The 15470-nt window shown below is 40.2% G+C and overlaps 1 protein-coding gene across 10 annotated transcripts in view; it reads right to left on the bottom strand.

The window, feature by feature from the left end:
• Positions 1–951: 951 nt before the first annotated feature.
• The window catches only part of gcgrb (glucagon receptor b), a 72465-nt gene continuing 57946 nt past the window's right edge, over positions 952–15470 (bottom strand). For 9 of the 10 annotated variants that reach the window (XM_061720696.1, XM_061720695.1, XM_061720724.1 and 6 more), the window contains 6 exons: positions 15161–15221; positions 14958–15027; positions 8822–8910; positions 8327–8471; positions 3662–3703; positions 952–3337 (listed from right to left, as the gene is read on the bottom strand). In XM_061720696.1, the coding sequence (XP_061576680.1) occupies positions 2918–3337; positions 3662–3703; positions 8327–8471; positions 8822–8910; positions 14958–15027; positions 15161–15221 (827 nt within the window). In that variant the 3' untranslated portion in view covers positions 952–2917. The remainder of the gene's footprint in view (positions 3338–3661; positions 3704–8326; positions 8472–8821; positions 8911–14957; positions 15028–15160; positions 15222–15470) is intronic. The other variant, XM_061720734.1, reaches the window with a different exon arrangement.

Raw genomic sequence — 15470 nt, 5'->3', positions numbered from 1 at the left:
TGTTGAATATCTGTTATGTGCAATTGTGTGTTTGTTTGTATGTCCTTAAGCTGCTGTCATGCCTTTTAAATTGCCCCTAGGGGATAAATAAGGTGATTTGAATTGAATTGAATTGAATTATGAGTTGTAACCTTTAACCTAGTATTGATATGGTTTAACTTGAGCAAAATCAGAGTAAAGTTTGCTTTTGTTGCATCTAACTCTAAACACACGCGACAGTGTTTAAAATTAGATGCATTATCTCCGATAATGTTGTACAAACAAGAATGATCATAGCCTATCCACCATAAACATACATATGTTTGACCTTTTTAACTTTTAAAGGTGTTAAAATCTTTGTCATAAGCCCATAGGGGTTATCATTTTCATTTTTTGTGAACCCAAACTCTACATAATCACAAGATCAATAAATCTGCATTTAAACTAACTGTTTGCTTAACAAAGCTCTTCACTAAGAACATTCACATTACAATGCAGGGTATGGTCAGTATAAGTAAGTCTATCCATAGCTTTAATCTCTGTTCTGTAACTGTGAGCCTTTCTCAGCTAATAGTTTTTTCTGCTAGCTTCATCCTGCCATGCAGCAAAGAGCCTCCAGTGTTTTATGTTCTTTTTTTTCAGAGATTTCTGGAATCAGTCCCATAAAAGCACACAGCTGCACACATTACGGACATGTGTTCCTAGGTAATGCATAATTCATCAGCTCACAAGAAATAACTTTCAGGACAACAACAAAAAGACTAATCCCAACAATTTCCCTGCGCAATAATCTCTGGTGAAAAGACTCATGTTAATCAATTGTCTAAGTTCGTGGGAAGAGAGGATGAAGAAAACTGCAGTTATTATCATGTACTGTATGTGCGCACATAGAAATAACCTATTCATCTGCTCAGCTCAAGCTGAAGCAGATTTTGAACAGGAACATTTGCAGTAACGTCACAAAACCTGAAATTACAAACCTGTCAAATGTACCTGAGTCTGGACAGGAATTACAACCGATTTTAAAAAGACACAATATATAGTCTTTCTTTGCTCACAGAGTTCACTTTAATAGGATCCACAGAGACAAATGTAACACAGTGGTTTTGTTTTTTACAAAACTTTTTTGACTCCTGTCACTGATATTTTTTCTTTTATATTTTAGGCACCTTCTGACACCTTGACATTTTCAGCAGAGAGGCAGGATCTGATAGGTACAATCATGTACGGTAATACGAATTTTTTTTTCTTAAAATAATGATTCATTATTTTATTTATGAGCCAACTGCACTGAGAGCAAAAAACACAGAGCACATCTTCCCACCCACCTGGCACTGTCTTTAAAATATCCAACACAAGTATTTACACCGTCCAGGACATGCTCCAACACTGTGACACAAGAGCAGTTTTCTGTCCACGTTTAAAAGGTCATGTTCAGGAAGTCTACATTTTTGCTGGTACCAGTTCATTCCTCACAGCACGAAATAAAGTCGGTTCAGACTGCACAATTTGCTTTCTGATTGCATTGGCAAGAAAAACAAAAAAAATAAATAATACATACAGTTATTTTTTGATAAAGCCAGGCTTTTTTCAAAACAATATCCTGAAAGCAAACTTTTGTATGATCTACATAATAACATTTTTTGTCTTTGCATAATGGATTTTACAGGCAAAGACATGCAACTGCATGATCAGTGGCTGAAATAATGTGATGATGGCAATCTGTGACAATTTTCAATTTAAAGCAGCACAAAGGAGATTTTATTCATGTTAAATATTGGTTTCAGTTTCATTTGTATAAACATTGGATCAGTTTTAGACATGCCACCTACCCTGTTTTTAGTATTAACCACCCAAAGTGACTCTGGACTCCTGTCACTGTCGTCTCTTGGGATAACTACATTACATTCATGGCTTTATGTCAATCATCAACAATAACTCTAATCAAAACTATCTCACAGTTAGTGGGGGCATCATGGCAGAGGTGACCGAGAGAAAGTAATGAGAAGAAAAAATGTGAGATCAAACAAGAGTAATTGGTGGGCGGTGTTGTCATGCCAGAGATTATTGCAGTATTCCTTGAAAAAAAAAAATGCAATTCCTTCTTTGTGCGGCTTTAATAAAAAAAATTAAATCAAACTGGCTTTAAAATAATGAGGCTCAATCGCTGGTTGAATTTTGGCTCTTACTTGTCCTTGTGGACAAAAATTAAGATTAAGTTCTTGTAAATTCAAATACTATGAAATAATATGTACTGTTAATTACACATATACAGTTAATTTAAAGATTTTCACTTCTGTTTCTCCATTCCATGTTTAAAATTAGAGAATCGGTATAAAAAAATAGGAAACGCATGAATAATGGAATTGATGCTTCACCCAGTTGATGTAAAACCACTGATATACAGTATTATCAAGTTTTAATTTGGCATCTGTGATTTTATTTTACAACAATAAAACGTAATAATCAAATACAATAGCACAGTCTTTTGTGAACTCGAGACCAGCCATCTCCAGTGAGGCTGTCTCAGCATGAAGAACTCGTCATTGAGTGGGATGATTCACTGGTCTCCAGTGAGCCTGCTGGTCCTGCTGATGCTGGTGCTTCCATGAACAAGATGTAGCGTCATGCAAGCTGGAGCAGTCTTTTAAAACCACCAAAGGAGTAACACAAACAGGTGCCAGACATATGTGTGGATGTCTCACAACAGCGTAGTTTGGAGTTGGTTCGGTAGGCTTCCATACAGTATGCGCACGCATAGACTGCATGCATACAAGCTATGAACTCTGCTGTAGTTACGTTTTAACTTGTTCAATCAGTTCAAGTGCTTTAATCCTTACAAAGCTGATAAATATCAGTTTGCATCTGGACAGTTTAAAACATCGTGTTCCATGTTGGGGTTTTTTCAGCATAACTTTCTTGTCTAGAGTTCTTGAGGTCAGACGCTGGTTTCCTCTCCTTCCTGTGGGTAAGAGCAGTACTGCACCTGCTCCTCCAAGCATACATTCTCTGATGTCGTCCTGGCGTGGCTGGTGGCGCCTCGCTGTGGCCGGAAGGAGAACTGCAGGGTGTGTCTGCTCTTGTGTCTACCTTTCCCTGTGCCGTTGCTGTAGCAGACAACGAGTCTGCGGTTCTCCTCAGGAGCAGCGGAGCACGATGGCCTGATCTCAGCTTTGTTCAGGCGAGGTGAGTCACTGCTTGGGTCGCTTACATTGTTGTCATGGAGATCTGGCAGATTCCCAGTGGCGATGCTGCCACTCTTCATGTGGGGTGTGTGGCTGTGTGTGTGGCGGTACTCTTCATCAATGTCCTTACCCAGTTTCCACCTTTTCCACTTTTTCAGCATCTCTGACTGAACCTGAGGAATGATTGGACGGCAGAAAGGGCAGTTAGCAGTGACGATGATTGAATAAGGCACAGAGCACTTCAGTAGATAGACAGTTGTTGCCAGAGACTGCATTTAAAAGTTTAGATTAGGAGATAGCTGCGGCTGCGTTTGCCCTTTACAAAAATAGATTTCGGAAAATTGAGCTTTTAGAGATATAAAAGAAATGATTAATGTGTGTAACAGGAACTCGGTCAATGAAAGATGTATTTTCAGTACTGAGCCAAACAAAATAACTGTAAGAATAAAAAAGACTATATTATGGAGGAGCTTGACATGGAAGCAAAACTGTCTCACCTCTTTATTGACAAAGCAGTACAAGATGGCAACAAGCAGGCCCTGAAATGTGAAGTGGGAAAAGTCATTCAATGTTTTTAGATAAAACCACATAGCTAGCCATATACAAGGAATCAATTCAAGCCTACAAATAAAATGTTACTTTTCAACGTGTCTGATGAGTGGGGCCCATGTTGGTTCTGTGGTTACTACTGTCACATCATGAAGGTTTGGGTGCATACAAGGATGTCTGTGTCCTTTGTAGCTTGGCTTCTTCTCTTACTCCACTGTCAGCTAAAACCCAAGCCCTGTGGCCCTCTACATAATTCAGAAGGGCAGGCAAATGGATGGGTGCTACTTTCGGTCAGGGCTGCCATGTATGCTGACTTGTTAATTTATATCAGTATTTCTTTCAAACTAGATATACAATCAAACAACCTTGTTCATGTGGCATGATCTGATTTGTCAGAAAACAAGGTGAGCTGCAGACTGGGTTGCAGCTTCCCCTCATTGTTGCGATCTTTGTTCTTTTGTCCATGTAAGATTTTTCTGCCAATTCATTTTCCTTCCCTTCTTCGTGTCTGCCTCTCATATATAGAGGTGCAGCCTGGCAGTGAGCTGGGGCCTCATTTAAAATGGAGTGCGTAGGATTCATACTAAAAGTGCACGTACGCTCAAAAGCCGAAAATGCCGTGCGCAAAAAAAAATCCGGATCAATAAAACCATGTGCACGCAGACTTCCACGCAGTCCAGCTGGAAGGTTGCGTAGCTGAATCCGCCCCTTTACACGCCCAGAAATGCATATGGATGAGCCTGCTGAGCATGCGCAGTGGCTTTCTGCAGCCTGTTTGGCGCAGATCCATGGTTTGGCGTCAGAATGAATGAGAAGTAGCAGCCACCGTGACACTGACTTTCACGGAGACCTAGATGTTGTAGATGATGTGGAGGACAGGAAAACCACATTATTTGGTGGTCACAGTAAAAGTTAGAATAAGTATATAAATAGTATACAATAAAATAAAGTGAGTGAGTGGCAGCACGCCGTTGCTGCGCTAAACGCCGTGAGTTCCCCGGCGCAACAGGGGGGGACATGCCCCCCGTCTTTTCAAAACCATGTTTTTTTTCCCCTTACTTTTTACAGTTTAAAAACTAACGGTAGGATCAGCCTTAAATTGCAAATTATCAAGACACTGTATGAAAGCGATACGAAAACGGCCCCGCAGCTCCGCTTCACCCCCCGCTCCCCCTCCTCCCCTCCCGTCTCCCCTCAGAGCTGCTCAGGGCGGGTTTATGGTTCCGCGTCACCGACGCAGAGCCTACGCCGTAGGTGCGCGTCGCCGCGTACACTACGCCGTAGGCTCTGCGTCGTTTTAACGCGGGACCCTAATTTAGGCACCATATACAAGCAGCACGTAAAGGTTTCACGCGCGCATAAAACTCATATATATGAAAAAAAATCTGTGTCCCTTTAGGGAAGAAATGAGGGGCTCCGTGGGGCTCCCTAAACGCAGCCCCTCATTTGTTCTGTCCTAAAGCGGTGGGTGAAGAAGAGGCTGCAGCAGCAGCAGCAGAGTCCTGACTGACAGCTTCAGAGCCGGCTGATCGTGTCCGTCTGTGTGTGAAGCTGTCACAGCTTCACACACAGACGGACACGATCAGCGCTATATTATTTTATTTTATTATTTTATTATTTTAAGCCTGACATATGTTGTGATATGTGATGACATTATTAAGAGTATGACATGAATCTGGCTTCATTTCACCACCTGCCTCGCCAGTTCCCCGTGTCTTAAGTAAATTCTTACGGGAGGGTCCGAGTTGCCGTAAAGATACGCAGATTTTTCGGTTAGTTTTTTCTTTTTAGATCCGAGGATTTGCGTAGAAGGTGGCTTCCGCAACTTTCAGGCGCTTTTTCTGCGCAAGCAAGCTTTATAGATGAGGCCCCTGCTCTGTAACTACTGTTCTACATGTAAATACAAGTCAAAAAAAGATCAAAAGTAAAACCAACATTTCTATTGGACTATTATCATTATAATAAATATTCATGTATATTCAAATTAGATCAGTGATCACCACGATAACAGGTCAGGGGTCATATATCATCACCACCATTTAAAAAAAGTGATATTAAGCCCCATTAAAAAGTCCAAATAATCCTATCTCAAAGGTGGCTGACCTGACATGAAAAAGCATCACTTATCTGGATACCTTAAGCCTGTATGACCTCTTACAAAAACTAGGTGACACAGCACCTACTGAACGTCTGCTACAAAAAAATGCAACGCTGCATCCTGTAATTACAAGGTGTTCTTTGGTTTGAATCCTGCTAATATCGCTGGATGATGAACACGTGATTAAAGCACGTTGGTAATGTAAACGCAATGCGTGTCATTTGTCCCCTTGGGCCTGAAGGCGAGTTGAGGGGAGGGAAGGCGAGTCGGGAGGCGTTATCCGCGAAACATAGCGTAACTTGTGTGGGCGTGTAGAATGACATATTGTCCCTACATCAGCAAGATTTGTATCCCATCAGACAGGTGTCATTTTCAAATGGTGATGGATGATGAATTTTTTTGAGCGTTTTTGAGCATTTGTTCGGCCGAGTTTTGCTTCTTGCAAAGCCCCAGTTTGTCATTTTTGTGTTCAGTTGGTCAAACAATGGACCATCCTTTGTGGTTTCGAACATACGCCGGTTTATGGCGTCCTCGGCTCCGAAGTTGGTGAGCAGCTCACTGATCTCCTCCTTCCCAGTTACTCATTATGCAAATATAAATCCTACCTGTGACTACCTGCTGCTGCTGTTGCTCTCATCAGCTGTTTCCTTATTTCTTAAAATAATAGTAAATAAATACATTTTTAAAAGCTTCCCCAGTTACGTGATCAACAAATCTCTCCCATGATCTGTGCGTTAAATGCGGGGTATCAGCCAATGTAAAACGTGCTACAGGAACCATTGCATAGTCAGTTTCCATTACCACTAGAATTGTGCAAAACCTAAAAATGGAGAAAAAAAAAAACAACAAACCCTGTAAAATAAATCCACTGGATTTAGAAATTTTTTTTGCAAAAACATTTCTACGCTTTCATGGGGGGGTTTTTCAGATATGATTGGTGCCAAAATACTTTCACATTTCCACGTATCTTGCAGCACTGGATCTGACATCGTCCCTCATATGACCTGACCATATAAATGACCACTTAAATGATCCTCCGCTGCCTTCGTCAGCTAGTCGCAATAATTTCTCCCAAACTAAGATATTCCGATCCATTGTCCTCGAAGTCAAGATCTTCTTGGTTTTGAAGAGAAGTCTCGCAGGACGAGATTTTAAGAGAAGGTCACTCTTAAAAAGAAGTGTTGTGGGATGACATCATGTTAGTTACACAGTTCAATGGATACACCAGTCACCCTGCAGCTCTACCCTGTTGCAATTTCAAGATTGTTGCTTTTGTTTTGCGAAAAAAGGGGAATAGAACTCCACCTCTAAATGGTTTACCAATAAGATGATGCACATCACAATAACACTAACCCTCCAGATGCTTGGCTATAAGATAGATACCAATCTCAACCAAATGTGGAGACAAATAAGAAGCTATAGGAGCAGTTGAAATGCATAATGGGTAAAGCACTTTCAACACTGTAACAAATCCTCCATACCTCCATACTCCAGGTAATGAAATATATGGAAAGTCTAGACAGTATCTGATCATATCAAGTCATATCATATCAAGTGAGATTTATCACCTAAACTAGTGTGTCTTGTTCCATTTGTTAGCTTTTCAGAACAGATTGCTCTGCATAGAAACCATACAATCCACAAGTCAACACCCTTTCCTGTTTGGGAGCCACAACTCTGTCAGTTGACATTTTCAGGGTATTTGTGAGCTGCTCATTCCGAATGTGCGAGTCTGAACATTTCACTGTTACTGCATGTGTTTGTTCAGTATCTTATGGTTTTAGCTTGTACCCGTCACAATTTCTTAAGGAGACGAATAAAAAACTGATTATCAATATGAACCAATACATCACGTACTGTACTTTCATGTTGCCTTTGTGTGAATGGAATTTATGTATTTCAGCCAAAACTGACTTATTAAGTTCTGTAAGACGAAGCCTGTTTACACACTAGAACTATTCATTCATCATTTTTATGAAATGGCAAAGACGTTCTTTAAAGATTAATATGTGTAAAGATAGAATTAAATATTTATGCTTTAACTGTGTTACTTATAAATTCAATTGAATTCCATCAACTTTAAATGATTTGCATTATGCACAGAAACCAAAAGGTTAAGTACATGACATCCATCATCTACACCCACTTCTATATATTCAGGGCCACAGGGATCTGCTGAAGCCTATCCAAGCTCTTTTTGGGTATAAGGCGGGGTACACACTCAACAGGTCGCCAAATATTTGAGAAAATGAACCAATAAGAAATCAATACCATTTAAAAAAATAAATAAAAAAACCACTACACAAAATATCAGATTTATTAGCACAAATAAGTGTTCTGGCGCATTTCCAGATTTATTACATCTCCAATTTCTGAAGGTACACTTAGGAGAAAGAACTGACTTGGAGACGAGCTCCTATTACTGGCATTTTTTTTGAGAAAAAAACCTTCATATTAAAACATTTGAGGAAAGAAATAAGTGTAATTGAAGTTTTATGTGTCGTTGAGCTCCAACCTGGAAGGAGTTGAACAGAAGGTCACAGAAGAGGCGAATGAGCCGAAGCATGGAGCCTTTAGGGACGGACTCGTCGATGACAAAGGTGAAGAGGATGGCGTGAATCCCGAGCAGGGGGATGAGAGTCAGGGTGGACTTTGCCAGTCTGGTCCGAGACAGGAAATTTTGTGAAATTTAAGTGAAATTTCAAAAAGAAAAAGAAAAAAAGTTATAACAAAATAAAAAGGTCTGTTTTGTAGGATTATATTAAAGCTGTATTGTGAACCTTGTCCTTTCAATCAACATTACAGAGTAATATTAAAAACACAAACACTGCATGTGAGAAAAATGAAAGTCGTCAAATAAGTCAAACGAGAAGTTTTACTTTGAAGTTACACTTTCAAAGACCTTATCTACTTTTTTCCCTTCCAGCATTAATTCAGTGGATAATGTTTTTATTTAATTAATTAATGTATTATTTTGCTTTTCTCCCGAAAAGGAAGACACTTCTCTCACCTGAATTTGTAGTCAGTGTACCTCATCTGGTGAGCTCTAAGTTTAGACATCAAGATTTTAATTATTCGGATGAAAATGAAGAAGTTAATCTGTAACAAAGGAAAAAGTGACAGTGTTACATATCATTAAAAAAACCCTCAAAACCTTGGGTGTAATAGCTGATAATACATATGCGTAAGAGATGGAGAAAGACATTCCCTTGAACAATTGAAATAACTGGGCTGCCCCCCCCAGCCCCACCCCCACTGACCACCCACACGCTTACTACAAACACATACACACACAAATCATATCTCGATGGGATGTGGGACATCAATATGTGACTGTGCGCAGATTTACATCCCAACAATATGAGCAAGTACCCCCTCATTCTCACACACATACACACACACACCCACACACACATGCACACATGCATGGATAAGGTGATCTAGTGCAGGAACCACGCTTGTGAAACAGGACATCAATTATCACGGTGCTCAAGTTTTTGGAGCTCCAAGTTTGGTAAGGTGTGTATCTTGTCATGACAGATGTATTTGTGTGCATGTGCATGTTTGGGTGCATGCAAAGACAGTTTCCTTAGGTGTGAATGTGTGGGAACTACAGCTGGGCTGGAATTGTTTTCAGATGACATAAGGCGTCGTGTCTGTTACACAACTGTAAGACAACCACTTTGGTGATTACGGTGGAAGGAGATGTTTTCACATAGACCACCATGCGTTTGTGTGTGTGTGTGTGTGGGTGGATGGGTATGTGTGTGTTTTAACACGTATACTTTTGCATGAGGTCCAAGTATTGCCACAATTAATGGGCACTTGTTCTTTTAAGTGTCTCCATTCAAAACGTTGTTTATCTCTATGGGAACAAGAAGCAGGAAACAGACAAATGGAAATCCTCAACTGATTATTTGTGTGCGCTAGGTGTCTGGGAATGTGCATGTGTGTGTGTCCGTATGTGTGTTTGTTTGTGTGGCGTGGGGTGGGGGGCAGGATAATGTCCACTCATGAACAGGAAGACAAAATACACTTATTGAACAAGTCAATAAATGGTGTATGAATTAACTAGATTTCACGTTCCCAAGGCCTCAATTTGCTTCACAGTCCGCTGAAGCAGCGTCAAATCGTTATTCTTCTGTACTCCTATAACATTTCTTTTGGTTAATTTCTGTATTCTGCTATGTCCAGGACCCACTAACAAGCATTGACATGTAACATGTAAACACACACATATAAAATACACATACAGTGCCTTGCAAAAGTATTTGCCCCCCTTGAACTTTGTGACCCTTTGCTACATTTCAGGCTTCAAACATAAAGATATAAAACTGTAATTCTTTGTGAAGAATCAACAACAAGTGGGACACAATCATGAAGTGGAACGAAATGTATGGATATTTCAAACATTTTTAACAAATAAAAAACTGAAAAATTGGGTTTGCAAAATTATTCACCCCCCTTAGTTAAGTTAGTAGTAAAGTTAATACTTTGTAGCGCCACCTTTTGCTGCGATTAGAGCTGTAAGTTGCTTGGGGTATGTCTCTATCAGTTTTGCACATCGAGAGACTGAACTTTTTGCCCATTCCTCCTTGCAAAACAGCTGGAGCTCAGTGAGGTTGGATGGAGAGCGTTTGTGAACAGCAATTTTCAGTTCTTTCCACAAATTCTCGATTGGATTCAGGTCTGGACTTTGACTTGGCCATTCTAACACCTGGATATGTTTTTTGTGAACCATTCCATTGTAGATTTTGCTTTATGTTTTGGATCATTGTCTTGTTGGAAGACAAATCTCCGTCCCAGTCTCAGGTCTTTTGCAGACTCCATCAGGTTTTCTTCCAGAGTGGTCCTGTATTTGGCTCCATCCATCTTCCCATCAATTTTAACCATCTTCCCTGTCCCTGCTGAAGAAAAGCAGGCCCGAACCATGATGCTGCCACCACCATGTTTGACAGTGGGGATGGTGTGTTGAGGGTGATGAGCTGTGTTGCTTTTACGCCAAACATAACGTCTTGCATTGTTGCCAAAAAGTTTGATTTTGGTCTCATCTGACCAGAGCACCTTCTTCCACATGTTTGGTGTGTCTCCCAGGTGGCTTGTGGCAAACTTTAAACGACACTTCATATGGATATCTTTAAGAAATGGCTTTCCTCTTGCCACTCTTCCATAAAGGCCAGAATTGTGCAGTATACGACTGATTGTTGTCGTATGGACAGAGTCTCCCACCTCAGCTGTAGAGCTCTGCAGTTCATCCAGAGTGATCATGGGCCTCTTGGCTGCATCTCTGATCAGTCTTCTCCTTGTATGAGCTGAAAGTGTAGAGGGACAGCCAGGTCTTGGTAGATTTGCAGTGGTCTGATACTCCTTCCATTTCAATATTATCGCTTGCACAGTGCTCAATGTTTAAAAGCTTGGGAAATATTTTGTATCCAAATCCAGCTTTAAACTTCTCCACAACAGTATCTCGGACCTGCCTGGTGTGTTCCTTGTTCTTCATGATGCTCTCTGCGCTTTAAACGGACCTCTGAGACTATCACGGTGCAGGTGCATTTAGACGGAGACGTGATTACACACTGGTGGATTCCATTTATCATCATTAGTCATTTAGGTCAACACTGGATCATTCAGAATCCTCACTGAACTTCTGGACAGAGTTTACTGCACTGAAAGTAAAGGGGGTGAATAATTTTGCACGGCCACTTTTTCAGTTTTTTATTTGTTAAAAAAGTTTGAAATATTCAATACATTTCATTCCACTTCATGATTGTATCCCACTTGTTGTTGATTCTTCACAACAAATTGCAGTTTTATATCTTTATGTTTGAAGCCTAAAATGTGGCAAAGGGTCACAAAGTTCAAGGGGGCCAAATACTTTCGCAAGGCACTGTATACATATATATATATATATATATATATATATATATATATATATATATATATATATATATATATATATATATATATATATATATATATATATATCTACCGTATTTTGCGGACCGTTAGGCACACCGCATTATCAATGAACGGGTCTATTTTCATACATACAGGGGCACCAGGTTACACGGCGCATGATAAAACATATATGAACCCAATCAAAACAGTCAGGTAAATCAAACTTTATTCAACTCATTCACAATGACTCAGAATATCGTTCGGTTGTAAATAATCCAGAAAAAACACTCACATTTTAAATAATTTGTCTTTCACAAAAAACAAGTGGTGGAGGTAGGCGTCATACTACGTCCTGTTCTCTGATTAGTTCAATGTTGCCAGCGATAGCGGACACTTGAAGATAGTGTGTGGTTGGAACAACGTTGTATTCCAACATTTGATTATAATTGGATTATGATACAGATTTGAAAACTGGGTTTAAGCTAAAAACCTAATGTTGGCTTAATGTCTAATTATAGTAAAGTAACATTGACTAGATGTTTGATGATGGTTGTAACCTGTAGGACCAACTTCAATACAACGTCTCCTGTCAGCTGAATGGTCCGACAATCAATCAAGGGTCCATGCATCCATCCATTATCTATACCCGCTATATTCTTTGCAGGGTCACGGGGGTCTGCTGGAGCCTATCCCAGCTCATTTTCAAGAGGGCAGGAGTTCACCCTGGACAGGTCGCCAGTCCATCGCAGGGCCACATACATACAAACAACCAGACATACTCACAATGTAGAATCATCAATTAACCTATTACAAATGTTTTTGGACTGTGGGAGGACAAGCACGGGGAGAACATGCAAACTCCACACAGAAAGACCCCCGCCTGGCCAGGGAGTCGAACTGGGAACCTTCTTGCTGTGTGGCAACAGTGCTAACCACCAAGCCACCGTGCCGCCCTCAATCAGGGGTCAGTAAGCACAAACAAGAATCCATACATAAAGCGGCCTGGATTGAAAGGCGCACTGCCATTTTTCTTAGAAAAATTTAAGATTTTAAGTGTGCCTTATAGCGCGGAAAATACATTGTGTGTGTGTATATGTGTGTGTGTGTGTGTGTGTGTGTGTGTGTGTGTGTGTGTGTGTGTGTGTGTGTGTGTGTGTGTACATTTAGCAGATATCACAGCATCAGGATGTGTGACTGGCAGGTTTGAATCTAATCTGTGCAGCTACACCTGTAGACAGGACCATTTGCACACACTGAAACATGAGGGTGCCTACACGGTGTATGCGAGCTACAACTTCAAATTCTCTGTAGGATTACAGGTTTACTATTAAACAAACTTGTGCATACATGTGCTTACTTCATTAACACTAGAATGGTAATTAGACTGAATAAGGTAGTAAAAGTCTAGCCATGCGTGTAACGCATAAAACTGCTTATAACTGCATATGAACAACTGCATATATCTGAATATGAATTCTGTTCAAGCTTCCCCAAATCTTTGTGGACATTTTTAAAAGATTTTTTTTTTATGAAAAAAGCTTGGACACCATCTCAGGTGATCTCATGTGAATATTCCCACCGGGGACGCTGTGGGCGCTGAAATGCGTGTTAGTTCCCCCATGACTTCAGCGCCCACACCCTGGGTGGGGTTGGTGAAAGGATCTTTCTGTGTGGAGTTTGCATGTTCTCCCCGTGTTCCCCTGGGTAGCTAATGTGAGCTACCCTCACAAAAACATGCAACAGTCCTGGGCTATACATGCCCCCTCTGGCCAACCGGGGCGCCAGATGGGGTGGGGAGGATCCGGCCGGAATAACGTGATCCTTCTACGCGCTACGTCCGGCCGGAAAAACCCCACCCTGTCTGGTGAAAAGATGCGACCTGCTCACTCCTCAGGATAAGGAGGAGACCTGAGCTCAGTGCAGGGCCCTCCTGGGGTTGGTAGAGGGAGCAATGCCCAGGACTGACTTACTGTAGGTAGGAGCACTGGGTGATAAAATGGTAAAAAAAAAAAACGGCATTAAAATATATATATATATATATATATATATATATATATATATATATATATATATATATATATATATATATATATATATATATATATATATAAATAGAAATGGTAATAGTCTGCAAAAAGAACCTAAAGATTGCATTATGTGAAGAAATCTTTCACTTACAGCAGAAACTGTTGGAAAACTGCTTCTTTAAGTGAGACAATATACCATTAATCTACAAGAGCGGAAGTTAGAAACTTTTAAATATTCTAAAAATGCAAAAAAAATTCAAAAAAAAGGAATAGATTATAGGCAAATTGAAGCTCCATTTACATGCAACCAAACAGAAGATGGAAGTCATCACAGGTTCATCTACACAGTGTGCATAACAATTAGAAAATACCCATCATGCATTGCTCTGTGTACTATCAATGAAGCCTTGACCTTGGCAGTTAGCCAGTACTCTCTTGTTTTTTCGGGACTGACCTAACCACTTGGACAATAAGTTGAAGCTGGTGGGTGATACAGTTGTGTGATTTTGAGTCTTGTCAATGTATCACAGCCAAAAGGCTCTTGGGTTTAGGTCGCAGCATTTCTATCCACAGTTTATTTTCTTTGTGCCTGCATAAGTTGCCTCTTTGGCTCCTCCCAAAGTTCAAAGACAGGCAGGCAAAGAAATGCTATTACCGTAGTCAGAGACGATTATGCATTACCCGTAGGTATGACTGACTATTGTTGTATTTTCGCTACAGGTTCTTTTCCTCAAATGTTTCTATTTTCAGGACATTCTTACTGCACATCCTTTCTTTCTCTATACTCACTGCATCTCATTCAGGGGGAAACTGGAGACACATAACATGTACCTTTTTGGACTATGGAAATCCAGATAATCAGATAACCAGATAATCCAGAGAAAACCAACGCAGGCACAGGGCAAACAAGAAAACCCCTCACAGAGTCAGCAGTCAGGATTTGAACCGGGAAATCTCTTGACATAAGGCGGCAGTGATAACCACCAGCTTTTAATATAGCTAAAATGAAATTCAAGATTGCATCATGTGTGTATACCTCCAAATCAAACATTTACAACCATTTTGGATACGTGCATCACTGTTCACAACATGCGTAAAGAGAAAGTTAACTTGAATATCTTTTCAATTTTATTCAAATGAAAACTGTCTCTGTTCGATGTGCCTGCATAACTTTCATTATTTGTGTCATAGAAGAACACAAAGAGGTACAAATAGTCTTACCAGATAAGCAAACAGGATGGGACAGCGGATGATCCACCAGTACCCCATGTTAATGTTCCTCTCCCAGCACCTAGACACACATTCATATATTATATTTCTCTATATTCCTGTTTGTTATTCATATTCTGCACAAAAAAATCCAAACTTGTACCCAACAAAATAAATGGATTTAAAGTAAGGTTTGGAAAAGGGTTTAAACTTACTCCTCATTCTCATACAGATATTTCACTGTTATCCACGGCAGCACAAATATGAGTGGTGCACCTGAGGACAAGAGCGGTGGCAGGTTACCAGCGTCCTCTCGGCAGACAATTCAACCCAAAGCAGTCTTTTCAGCACTCACATCTATACTTTTATAGGTCATCGTGACTTAAAAGCAACATTCAAAACAAAACCGATATCATTATGACGATAAAATCAACACAAATGTTTTTGTTGTTGTCTGACTCGCTCAACACTTTAAAAGCCCTTTTGATGTGAGCAGTTGCTGTCTTTATCTGAACTTTAATCAAG

The sequence above is a fragment of the Cololabis saira genome, chromosome 1 (genome assembly GCF_033807715.1).
Source record: "Cololabis saira isolate AMF1-May2022 chromosome 1, fColSai1.1, whole genome shotgun sequence".
NCBI classification, from domain to species: Eukaryota; Metazoa; Chordata; class Actinopteri; order Beloniformes; family Belonidae; genus Cololabis; species Cololabis saira.
The sequence above is the reverse complement of the archived record's forward strand: the minus strand, read 5'-3'. Positions and strand labels throughout refer to the sequence as shown.